The sequence below is a fragment of the Rhopilema esculentum genome, chromosome 20 (genome assembly GCF_057945365.1).
Source record: "Rhopilema esculentum isolate cy_ngs chromosome 20, ASM5794536v1, whole genome shotgun sequence".
In the NCBI taxonomy this organism is placed as follows: Eukaryota; Metazoa; Cnidaria; class Scyphozoa; order Rhizostomeae; family Rhizostomatidae; genus Rhopilema; species Rhopilema esculentum.
The window spans coordinates 15,862,751-15,875,967 of NC_142834.1; the positions used below are offsets into that span (position 1 = coordinate 15,862,751).

The window sequence follows — 13,217 nt, forward strand, 5'->3', positions numbered from 1 at the left end:
TTTGACAAAGCGCTAATTTTTTTCTGTATGATTATAAAACTATGACCAGCTGACACGCGATTCCTGCAGAATGTTTTTATGTAAAGTAGAAGATATTTCAAGGCCATGGTTTGCTGTATTTAGTGTATGAGACGGCATATTAAAACTAGTTTGATATCAACGGTAATTCTTTGATTATTCCAAAGGTCTTTGATGCATTGCTACATTACCCGACCCTATTTAAAGCACTAGTCTAAAGTCCTACACGAAACAATAAAAATTCATAACTTTATTTCAATAAATCATTGAACACTGCATACTTCTAATCGTAGCAATAATCGTGTATCGTCAAACAGGTATTGTGGATGAACCACACAAAATGAAAAACCCAGCTACAAGAGTTTTTTAAAAAGAGTCAAGCGAACGAACCTGTGAGGTAGCATGGTTTCGAATGCTTGGATTTGTGGCTGTGTCCGTGACTGTGCGTGTGATAGCGATATGGGATATCCAACGACATGTCTACAAAAGAATAGAAAATTACATGAAAGCATCAAATTATAAAGACAAGAACAGAAAGCATTTAAAGGGCCTCTCCAGCCGAATTTTGCACTTGCATTTTATTGGCTAATCTAAAGGAGTTTAACCTGCTGATCACGAATTCGTTATTTGTTTTTCGATATTTTTTCAGTATATGAGATATAAGCTCTTGCATTTCGATAATTGAATTGAATTAACCGACAAAAATTTTTCGGTTTGCTGACACTGTGACGCAATTTTGACGTCACTGTACGTTTCGTTAGTCTCGCCTTAAACCGAATCGAACGACGGTGATTCGCAAATTGAACACTGCAAGTGATGATACTCTCAGTTCTGTTCCACCGGCTTTTAGTTTGAGCATTTCAGACAACAATTCTGAAGCCTTTAGTTGTTCATCGTTTCTGGAGAGCAACTGAAGTGGCAATTTCGATTAATTATACGCGAGGGAAGAGCTGGAACAGGAATCCATAGCTTTGTGGGCCTACACAGGTGATCAAAACAAAGTCATGACACAGCATGGACACATTCCGACCCGCAGACTTAGAACGATTGTAAACATTTAATATTTTTCGATCCTAAAAAGCTCCTGCTGTAGATTTAGATGCAGTAATCAACGCGTGACCATGACTCCTTTTACACTTTGGTGGAAGATATACTAAATTAATGGCAAACGAGAGCCGCACATTGTGACGTCAGAATGTCACCAAACTGATTCGGTTTTTGTCGTTTTTTTCTCGGAAAGGTGCAACTTTAAAGCCTTATAACTTCTAAACTAATTGGAATTTTGCAAAAACAACGACTTTGCCATAATACACGCACAAGATGCTAACTTTTTAGTCAATAAAAATTTTTTTTTTGGCTGGAGAGGCCCTTTAACTAGCAGCAGCTGCACAATGAAATTGGTAGAATTCACCGTACAGATAAGGCGAATGCCCAAAATGGTGTTTAATGCACATACTAGGCTTTAGCAAAAATCCCATATTAGGTTTTAGCAATGTTGACGAAATTCAATCTTATACTTGATCAAGACATGACGTCTTCATTCGCTTTATCTACAGAGCAATATGTTCAACAGCTTTGCTTGGAATCGGCATATCATTAATCATGCAATCCTATTGGCATTTTAAACAGCAGGTAGCATGAATACATTTCAATATCCTAAACTAAGGGTGTCATACAAAAAGATAAGGGGAAAACTGGAAGGAGTCCCAGGTGACATCTGGGACGCCATGAGGGAAACTAGAACATTTATGGGGGAATCAAGGAAAACTGTGAGGGAAACGCGGGATATCTAAAAGGGGGACGAGAGGTTTCTATGAAAAGAATCTGGGAGGACTACAAGGAAAATTATGAACTTCTATGTGGGGAATCTGGAACAACTATTGGGGGAACCTGGGAGAGATATGATGGGATTTGGGGAGAACTGTGACGGTGGTAAGGCAAAACGCGTTTCATAAATACACACCTAGGTATACTTCTTGTTTCCTGGACAAATGTTTGCACTGCAAACACGTGACCTATACAAGGAATAAATGGAAAAAATAGTTTCAACAAGGAAATGTCGAGAAAAAAGTGCAGGTGGAATGAAACAACGAAGTAGTCTATAACTATGCTAAAAGGGCCGTGATAACGGCATGACGTAAAAGCACGCTAAAAAAGGCATGCAAAAAGGCATGTTAAAAGGCATGCAAAAAAGGCATGCTAAATCGACTTGAATGGACCTGAATGCAATGGCAATTCTTTGCAAGCGTGGCTAGGCATAGTGCTGAAAATATCTTTCTCTGCAAACAGTTGGGTTCTCAGTTCCGACTGATCATTTTGAGGATTTATGTGGGAAGCAATTAAACAGAAACGAACCTCGCTTTGCAGATTGCCACCAAAAATGCTCGTAACGATCGTGTCTTTGCCGTTACTGAATTTGTTACTTTGTAGAAGCTCTGTATGGACACGGTCCAGCAAATAATGCATGAATTCATGTGCATCGTGCTGTTGATAACCTCTGCAATTAAGAGTATACTCTTTAAGGACCAACTTTCAAAACACCCATGTCATATTTTTTGATCCAAGCAAGACACCAATACAACATATTTTAAGAACAAAATAAGTGGAAGAGTAAGGGAGTGGAAAAGCATGATTTCCCTACCGTGGCATCTACCACAAATCAAAACAAACATTCATATGGTATGGTGGATTCTACACCGGAAGAAATTTTTGGAGAAAGAAAGCTCCTCTCTGGGGTCATTTAATCAGAGGAAGGGGGCGAAAAACTCAGGCAAAATTCTGGTAAAGCAAGAAAAAGAAAACGGCCTATAAAATTGCTTTTCAAAACAACTTCAGAGATGAACTCACCGAAAACGGGGAACTACTTTCCAAACAACTGCAAACAGTTCGTCCGGAGAAATTGTTGCTGACGAGCCTTGCCAAAGAGCACATAAGATCTTTCGAAGTTCTTCAACTAAAGATCTGTCATGAAAGGTTACAGAATCATGTACATATAAATAAACTTGATAGAATCATAAAAGATATGTCGTTACAAAAGATAAGAGAAAAGCTAAACTAGTTTCAATTCAAAACATATAAAAACCGATAAAGGATACATCGAAAAAACAAACAGAATATCGAAAATACAAAGAATAGGTAGAGGCACTTACACGTCCTCAGGTTTATAGCTTCTCGTGTAGTATTTCTTAGCAACCATTTCATCTTGCTTTTCACTCAGCTCGATGGCTGGAATCTCCTTGAAGTAGCAACTAAAGTGCTTCAGATTGCTTTAAGGGAAGAGAAAGAGCAGCAGCAAATTAACCAGAAGTGGAGCTTGGAACAGAAAAAGTCGATGTTGAAAAACAACGAACGGTAGTGAAAAGCACTGATAAGAATGGTACCTCAAAACAAAACAAAAAAAAAAGAAAACAAAAATGGTACCTCAAAGACTGCAGCACTGCGTTCATAAAACAGGTATTGCCAAGATTCCGCAAGCCGGGTGTATATCTTGAAGGCATTCGACCATTTAAGTAGCCATTTTCCTTTCGAAGAAATTTGCTCTATTACTCAAAGTAGCATTCACTCACTATCAAGAATATTTTTGCTTAGCTTGTCGTTGCACGGCGCTGCGCAGGCCAGAAATAATTTAATCCTTTTATGCGACCAAGATTTTCTACAAGGTTTATTTTGTTACCCGGCCACGCTAGGTAAACCCAAGCAGCAAACGGTTTAATGCCAGCGAAAAACATGCTCATTTTGGATACTAAATGCATTCGACTGATGAAGAAAAACAGATCAGAAGAGGTACTAACGTCATTTTTGTTTTTCTTTGGCGGATCTTCAGGATCAATTGACATCTTCCTTTTCTTCTTCCCTTTTGAACTACGAAATGAGAAACAGGATAAAGTGGCTCACTTTGTAAACAAATTCCAAAGGAAATCGAAGGAAATTTCTTAGATAATTTACTAACATGGTATTCCTTTTCAAGACAGGTTTGAGCCTAACTTCATTAAGCAAATTATACTAATTACTTAAGAAAAAGAAAAAAATTAGTTTTTTTGATATTCATTGCCAATCAATTGCAGTCAAGTCACATTCACTACATTTTCCATTGAAGGTTTTGGTAAGGGCTATGGAGCAACCAGTTTTCTGAATGGATTAGGTTATACCTTAATGCAGGTAACAACACAAAACATATTAGCAGACTTGATAAATGTCCGTTAACAGAAGCCAAATGTCTTGTATTCAGCACTGTTGTTAATTGATAAGAATACATCATTGTCAAATTCCCCCTGAATGTCAATAGATACACTGTATCAAAATGTATTATTCAATCAAGTGTAGGCTCCATCAGGCCTGGTAATATGAGGCACGTGACAGCTCACACACATACACCCATGCGCCCCTGAAAAGGCCCAGATGCTTTCTATTGTACAGGCAAATAATTCTGTCATGTCAGATAATAGTAAATTGTTTTAAAAGATTGCAATAAATGACTGTAACAAAATTTCTTAAATTTAATTCAAGCCAAGCAAATCCAAATTTACACATTATGATCCTTAAGAATGATTTAAGAATTAAGGCTCAAAATAAGAGCTTGTGCTATTCACACACTGTTAAGGATGTATTTCAGTTACAACAAATGATCAGTAAAGCATCAGTAAATCCATCAAATAAGTCGTGTTGATTGGGTTAAAAGAGACGGAAGAGATTTTTAAATCACTAGAAACTAGGTGTAACTAGATGTATCTCAAAATACTGAGATACATCTAGTTTGATTTGTGAGTAGCTTGTCAAGGATTCTTCCTATGAGAACGGAGCATTAGTTTAAAGTATTGTTTATAACTTTGAAAAATCTTGCCTTACACAATTCAGAAAATAAAACGTGAGAGAAGTTGTGAAGGTAATAGCAAGCTACATATGACTGTCATTGTGCTAGATCAACCAATCATTGCAAAATACAAACAACATAGCTAATTTAAAAACATATTTACAGAATGGGGTGTTTCCCTAAATCTGAAGGGTGTGGTCTGCAAAAATTTCCCTGGGTAAACTCCTGATCCTCTTTCTATGGGCTCATCTTTTGCCCTTCCAATCTTTTCACCCTGGGGACACCACTGGCTTCATGTTGAAAGTTTATTTTAGGGAAATCAGATTTGAGTGCAAGATTAGCAAGCGGAAAAACAAATCGTTCTTGCTTAATTTATTAAGGACTTCTGTTCTTCAAATGATTTTGCTCAAAAGTCTTTGATACCATAGTTGATAATGGAATGTTATATCTTAAAACTAATGCTTAAATGTTTCCCAAACATAAAATGTCATAATAGCTACAGAAAGAAAGCCACAGCATGTCTAAATAACTTAAGGTGTGAGAATTTTTGCACAGTACTAAGTTGTGTATCACAGCCTGAGATCCATTTACAACACTCTTTGATGCACTGAAAAAATTATAAAATGACCAACTTAACAAACACTTGAAAAACCAAATCCTTGATCAGATCCAAGAGGCCTATTTAATACATTTCGGTAAATATTTTTCAAGCATTGCATTTTTTAGTAAGCACCTAGTTTAACTTTTTTTAGAAAAAGCTCCTTCAGTGAAAAAAGGGATGGGCCTAAGGCAAATAAGATGAGGAAAGCTTGGTTTATAAGGAATAACATTGTTTTTAATGTTTCAAGTTAAAAGCCAATTGTCCTCCTCAGTAATGAGGGCCACTGCTCCCTATCTCTGAAATAATTGCCTCAAATAGAAAAATGAATTTACCACTGTGCTGCAGCCTCCTCGAGTGTATCTCTTACCAATTGTACATCACCGGTCTTTGTGTCATTAATTACAAACTCATCACATTTATAGCTAAAAGATAAATTAGTCAGCAAATTAGTCAGATTAGTAAGATAAATTAGCAAATTATATCAGGTAAATTGTCCTCTGCTTGCAAAGGTTTAAAACGCATCTTAACAAGAAGTCTCTTGCCCTAAGAACCCAACCTCATCGCTAAGCAACTAATATTTGTGAAGAAAGGGTTTTTCATTTTACAAACAAGATCAATTTCTGGCAACTTAACTTACCTGGTTTTTTTGGAGGTTACGTTTTGTTAAATTTTTTGTAAAAATCGCTTTTTTCAGTTGTTTGAGACCTATGCAAAGTTGAAGCCAGAACAAGAATGATAGAGTGTGATAGAGTGTGGAAGTGGCATGTTCCAAAAGATTTGACAAAACAAAGACCACATGGCATTGATTAAATCACTGCCCTACATTAACTTTTCCAAAGAACCTTAATCTAAAATGAATTTTTCAACCTTGTCAGGCTTTTAGGAATCCTTTTGTAATTTATCAACGACAGGTATCTAGCACTAATAGTAAACATCAATGTTAAATTGTGGACTTCAAGTGGAAAAAGAAATGGCAAGATATTATGAAGCAGCCAAACATCAGGCTAATAAACTAAATCATCCAAGTCTTGCAAAGGAACAGCATAAATTTTTTTTTGGGGTAGAGACCGACTGATACAATGTGAAAACTTAACATTAAATAATGATATATGTAAAGAACTACATTGAACTTATGCAGTTGTCAAGATTTTATTACAACAGTTTTCTTAAACTTGAGAACCACATACCAAAACACCATCAAGGAAGCATCCATGCATACAAAGTGTCCATCACTGCCTTCCGAGTGTGTTTTGGCATGTGCATTTATGTACCTGAGAATTTAATAATTTTCTATTAAATTCAAAAACTGGCAAAGTGAAGATCTAAAAAATGGGAAAGATGATGAGATTTAAAGGATTTTTGTCATTTGTAGCTTTTGTCTAAAGGAAAAAAAGAAACTTGGATGTAGTTCAGATGCAATCCAAAAAACAGCAGAAAATTTGACAAAGTCAACAAGCCACCATAATTCTCCAAGAGTAACAGAAAATATCATCTGAAGATGATTAGAGATAAAATAACTTATTCAATTTCCTCAGTTCAATTTTGGAAAATCAGTCGTAGTTCTAGATTAATGTCAGTTCAATGCCTCTAAAGTTAGTTTTATTTCAACACACACTTCTGTCATCTGGCAAAAATGATCAAGGCATACCTTCCACAATTAACAACACCACACTTCAAACAAATCCAAGGACTTCTGTTTGTTCTACAAACTGAAACAAGATGCTGGTTGATTAGATATACTGATTAAGCTAGGAGGGCAAGCGAAGGCAAGCAAGGGCACAGTTGTAGGGGTGGACCTTGGAGAAGCAAGTTTGCATACTTAGCTCCTGAATGACCATAAAAGATATAGTTAGTTAGTGGACAGATTCACAAATTTTTGCTGATAAAAAACAAATGCCAATCCATTTTACTGGTCTATTGGTCCATTTTAGGGGTCCAGTGAGTTAGTTTTGTCTGAATAACTATGACCTGTCAACCTACAATAATACCCACTAATACCTAATGTATTTTGAGTTTGACCCACATTACTGACCTAAACTCTATTTGAGCCAAAAATATGTCTGCTGATCAAAATGCTTTTTTGCCATGAGTATTTTCATTTGTTAATGAGGGAAACAATGACAAACTACACTGAGAAATATTTCACATCCAGCCCTTAATTATCCTGCAAAAATAATGTCCAGTTTAAAAATTCAAACTACAAAACTGATAATAAACAGCATTATAAGTCTCTAGCAGATATATTCTAATGTTCCGCATGAAATAGTGGAGGAAACATTGCAAACTGAATCATTTTCATATAACACTCTTCATAGTATAAACATGGAATAATAACTAAAAGTACGGCTACAGAAAATTTATCCCAAGATGTGGATCGAATTTTGTCGAAAGCATTTTTCTTCTCTCTTCTTTTTCGGAAGTTTTATTTTTATTTTTGTAAAAATCACAACTTGTCACCGAACCCGATGAATGAATGAATTGTGAGTGAAAGGAAAATTCTACTGATTGGTTCTTTGTTTTTTAAGTTTTAAGTGAAATTCTTTTTACAACACATTTTGGCATGTTGGTACTTATTTTATTCTATCAATCAATTGCTGACTGTACTGAAGCTGTACTGAAGTACTAAAGTAATGGGCTTCACAATTCATGGCTAGCAAAATGTATCTTTAAGTGGAGAGGCCAAAACATCTAAAATGTGGAAGCATTTAGTAGAGGCAAATTTACTTAGACTTAGAAAAAACTTAGAAATATGGTATTTCAAGGATGACCAGAAAAAAAATCTAAGAAATAAATTTAGATCCAAGAAAAATTCAAGGCAATATTTTCAAGCTTCTTTTCATCAAGATGCCCCATAGTTTTATCTGGTTTATTGTAGACATAATAAGAAATTTTTGCATTAAATAAGAAGTCAAAAAAACAGAGAAGAGAAATAAATGAAACACAGATCAACAAAAAGACATAAAGATACATATATTAACAAAATGACTACTTCAACTTAAAATAACAGATAAGTCATTTTAAAGAGTTGGGGTGTAATTTCCCTTGACCAAAAAAATATTCATTTATAGTTTAAAATTAACACTTTCTTCTTTTTCTTTGCAGTACAAGGTCATTGTTAAAATCAGACTTTTATGCTTTTTTGTGGAGGCTTTCAAAGACAAAAATCTGCCATCACTTTCTCAAATTGTATTCTAAAAATTCTTCCTAGCAGTTTCTTTTCTTTCAACAGCTGACATTCATCCTTTCTGTAACTTTTTTAACAGTTTGTCCATAGCAAAGACCTTGTGAAACAGGTATTCCATAATTCTTAATATCTTAATGGTTAAGAAATAGCTAAGAGCACATTTAATAAAACATTGGGCAACAGTTTTCTACCTTTTTCTTTAAATTTTAGTTGGCTTTGCAGAAATATTTTATTCTACCACTGCCTTGGTTTGGTACTTCCATCAAATGCAAATGAGCAGTACAGTGCAAATTGATTTTGGCCCTGTCCATGTAGTTTTATTCTCAAGAAATTTGGCTTGACATGATAAAAGTCGTATAGGAGCCAGGGAGAGGGGGCATAGGGGGCATGTGACCTTTTATGGATGTTAATGCATGGCTTTTTATGGATGTCTATCTATCTTCAAAAAGGGAGAAGAATGGAATAGGGAAAATTATCGACCAAATTCTTTACTTTGCATTCCAAAAAAGCTTATGGAGGGTGAAATATGTCATCAATGGATAGTAAAATGGATAGTAATGGGGGTTCAAGCAGGGCTGTGCCCTCGTCTATTCTTGATTCTTGTCAATGATCTCTCAGATGCTGTATTGGCGGGACACCTCTTTATGTATGCTGATGACACCACAATGTACTGTGTTTCCAAATCCATTGAGGATGTAATTGTGAAATTAAATGATCCAGAGACTAACGTATTTACCTATCAAGATTCAAGAGGACATATATTTCAAAACTGTGGTTAGTTCTATGACATACTGTATTTCTGTTTGGGGCACAAGTTCTAATGTCCTCATGGATGCTATGGATTATCAACATAGCAGGGCTGCATGACTCCTACACAAGATCAAAGATAGAACCCTTACAAATGAAAAGATAACAAACAAAGTAAAATGGCAGCCAAACAGTTATATCTATAAAAAAAGGCTGCTAACCTTAATGCATACAATCTATTATGGAAACTGCCCTGCTCTAGGGCCTTTTGAAACTCAGAATGTATGTATGTATGTAACTAAGAGAAGTTTGCATTGGAAAACAGGTTTCTTAAGCTGTCAGTTGTTGCATGCAAAATGATTTCACACTTAACTGGACATGAAGCCTCTCTACCTCATGTCTAACTGCAATTTAGACATAGCATGTAACAACATCCTTTTCATACATTTCAGTGAGATTGTTTTCTTCTTGAAATCATATAAAAAAGGGAAATGGCAAATACTTAGAGCTTCCTTTCTGCCTGGTAGCAGCAGATCTTTGCCGTTTAAAATATTCTTTTACAAAATATGTGCATATTTTGATATTTACTCAAATTCACTTCATTGTAGAGAAATAAAAGCTGGATACAAGAAATACACTCACCTCACGAAAGTATCCGGACAGTTTCAAATAAAGTTGTGAATCTGTTGTTAGAGAAATTTGTTTACAAATTTCAAAGTCAGTTTTAATGAAAACGTTTTTATCAATTTCCTCGAATTTTTTCTTGAAGTTTTTTGGGCCTTCAATCCATTTATTGGTAATCTTATCGATATGTAAGCAAACTCTGTAAGGCTTTTTCCTCAAGATGGTAGCGACCGAAACAAAATAATTGACTTTTTTGAGCAGTGTCTAGAAATAATGTTTTATCACAATGATGAGATGAAGCTATCATTTAATTGCTAGTATCATTGTATGCACAAAGCCTGCCGCTTTCGAGATATGCAAAAAAATTTGAAAAACAAGAAGTCTAAAATATTTTTCACAGTCAAAAAGAGCAAGAGCTTTCACGACACCAAGGTCTGAGCATTCCGCCCTAACCAAATTTGCATCAAAACTGGCTTGCATCATTATGCAAAATAGCATTAAATGTTCATAAGCAATTAAACTGTTAAAAGCTGTCAATAAATATCGCAAGGAACATAATAGAGAATTGTGAATGTACCCTCGTACCAACTGATTTCAGCAAGACTTGCAGCGGTAAAGAAGTAATAAGGCTTTATGGCCTTGCACTGAATGATTTGTCTGCTTTGCAAGAAAGTTTTTGATCTGGTAAAATGTTACCAAATGTCATCCATGTTTAATTATTGATCGGTGGCATCTCCATGCAAATATTTTTCCTAACTGGAAGTAAACACATTGTATTTCTCTTTATTCGAAAGTATTTGTGTCTCAAGAACCAGGTTTTATTGGCCCATTTTAATTGAGTCCAAGTCACCTGACTTTGCTGTTCTCTGCTTATTTGACATCAGTTGAATGCGTAAGGTATGTAGCGCAAAAGTTTCTCATTATAACAAAAAATGATAATGGATAAAAAGCGCAGAAGTTTTGCAGCATTTTAATGTTCTGGTTTATTTTGGAAGGGTTTCTCAAAAAATCATTATAACTAAGTTAAAAAGTCGTTTTCGCCAGCCTAAATTTGTTTCTTCGAAAGCTCAATGGATCTTCAAACTCTCCGGGTACTTTTGTGAGGGGAGTGTAATAGATGCATAGAACAAGGTAGCAAAAGCACTGACACTGGAGCAACTAATCGTTAAACTAGCCATGCCCGACAAAAGAACCATTATAAATTTGTAAAATATTAAATTAATATAGACAAAATGATACCATGAAATTGCAAGACAATCAAGAAGGCAAAATTAAGGAGGTTAGGCTGAACTTTGAAAACAAACAGTGCACAAAATTAGGGAATAATTCTATGTTCCAACACTTGAATCTGGAAAGGGGTAAAAGGCATCATTTCAAAATCTCTGCTTTAATGAACTGTTCCATCAAAAACAAAATTTGCAGCTATTTTGTGAAAACTTTCATCCAAAAGAAATTTTTACTTCATGCTAAACAAAAGCTTGGCAAAGAAATAGTTTCACCAAAGTCTATCTTAACAATATAGAGCACACCTTTGTGATAAAAATTCAAAATTTTAAAATATATAGATTTTATGGCATCATGACTTTGCCAATCTTTTCCATTGCCTAAGAGTTGATATTTTTCTTAAAGCATCCAAAGAGCGTCTAACTGCTGATTTTCCAAACAAATGGTACTTTTGTGTCTAGGGTATTAAAACCCGAAGAAATGAGATTCTAAAAAAATTGACAGACACTCATCAAAATACAGAACCCTGTTTAACAGTCAAGCAATGAAGTTATCATTTAAAAAATGAGAGGTCTCTTGCCACAAATGACAAAAATCTAAGAAATCGACTATGATCTACAATAAGGAGTCATTCATGATAAAAAGAGTTTATTCATATTTGAAAAAGTCAGTTCAATGAAGTATAAAAAGATGTTTTTTACTCATTTTCTGCAAAAAAAACACCCAATTTTTAGGTCAAATATCCATGCTTTTATGGCCCAAAAAGACAATGTGTTAATTTTGGGGCTGGGAGGTATGACTTGATGCAATATGTTCAATATGTTCCAGTCATTTCGGGAGTTGAAAGCACGTTTGATAGATCCCTTTATACCAATTTACCAGACCCTCTCAGAGAAAAGTGTCACTTATGAAAATTTTGGAATTTCCATACGATAAAAACTGGAGGTGACTTCGATCTTTCTTTTGTCCGAGTACATGCTCGAAACGTCGTATTTTTTACAATCAAACTATTATATTTTCATTCTGGTACTAAATTTATTTGCCAATTATATTATCATTTTGATTGACTTTGGAAACATTCATGCAAACGTGAATCATGTGACGCGAATGCGCTAGTCCAGTGTCAACCCCAAATTATCTACAAAAACGCACGAGTTAATACATTTGAAATGGAAAATCGACTCTGTATGAAAATTTTTTCTCGGGACTTATTTCTGGGACATTAATCACTTAGTTGGAAGAAAACAAACTGTATACATAAGACAGCACGATGTTGGCGGTTTGTTGTTGTTGGCGTTTGAATGTACATGCCAAAATTACGTCATGGTTTTGTATGTCATGGATTTCGACGAGCTTACAGACCATGACTTTGGCCTGTTCAGTGACTTAGAGGTATTTAACTTTGAAGATTATCTTGAAATTGCTAATTATGATGAAGATTTGGGAAGAAAATAAAAATGCTTTCCTGCTAAAGAGAAATTCATGATATCAACCTCCTCCACGTAGATGCCATTATTATAGGCCAACACGACTATCAACAAGTAGCAAGCAAACTAGTTTTACCTGAGCAAGTCCAAGACGTTTTGTTTTCCGAAGTAAGTTTTCTTACAAAAGCTGGTGACACATCAACAGAAGCTTCTAAATGTGAGCATTCCATGGTGGAAAGTTTGAGGAAATGATCGCCTGGCTCCTTTTGTGTGGCCTACCGCCCTCTCTTGAGTGAAGCAACGCAAAACGCATAATTTATGCAAATTTAAAATAACAACAAACACGCGATAAATTATTTGCGCATAATTATGCGAAATAGCGCGAAAACCGTGTAGACGGAACAAATTTAAATTTCGATTTTGCGACAAAAATGTAAAATAGTTGCTATTTTTTCATAGATTCTGCCATAACGTACTTACATTAGAACAGAAAACGGTAATTAGGGATCTCTTTATGCCATTTTTCTGTTTTAGCGCAAGCAAACGTGCTTTTAGCAGACATGGACATCAGAGAGGCCACTT

General features: G+C 35.2%; 1 protein-coding gene across 1 annotated transcript in view; it reads right to left on the bottom strand.

Moving 5' to 3' along the window:
- The window catches only part of LOC135687812 (ubiquitin carboxyl-terminal hydrolase 3), a 30,176-nt gene extending 17,226 nt beyond the window's left edge, over positions 1 to 12,950 (bottom strand). The window contains exons 1-11 of the mRNA XM_065204479.2: positions 12,772 to 12,950; positions 7,078 to 7,138; positions 6,617 to 6,700; positions 5,762 to 5,851; positions 3,810 to 3,879; positions 3,439 to 3,539; positions 3,168 to 3,284; positions 2,866 to 2,979; positions 2,374 to 2,515; positions 1,982 to 2,033; positions 409 to 498 (exon numbers count right to left, since the gene is read on the bottom strand). Coding sequence (XP_065060551.1) covers positions 409 to 498; positions 1,982 to 2,033; positions 2,374 to 2,515; positions 2,866 to 2,979; positions 3,168 to 3,284; positions 3,439 to 3,539; positions 3,810 to 3,879; positions 5,762 to 5,851; positions 6,617 to 6,700; positions 7,078 to 7,138; positions 12,772 to 12,865 — 1,015 coding nt within the window. The 5' untranslated portion in view covers positions 12,866 to 12,950. The remainder of the gene's footprint in view (positions 1 to 408; positions 499 to 1,981; positions 2,034 to 2,373; positions 2,516 to 2,865; positions 2,980 to 3,167; positions 3,285 to 3,438; positions 3,540 to 3,809; positions 3,880 to 5,761; positions 5,852 to 6,616; positions 6,701 to 7,077; positions 7,139 to 12,771) is intronic.
- Positions 12,951 to 13,217: the final 267 nt, after the last annotated feature.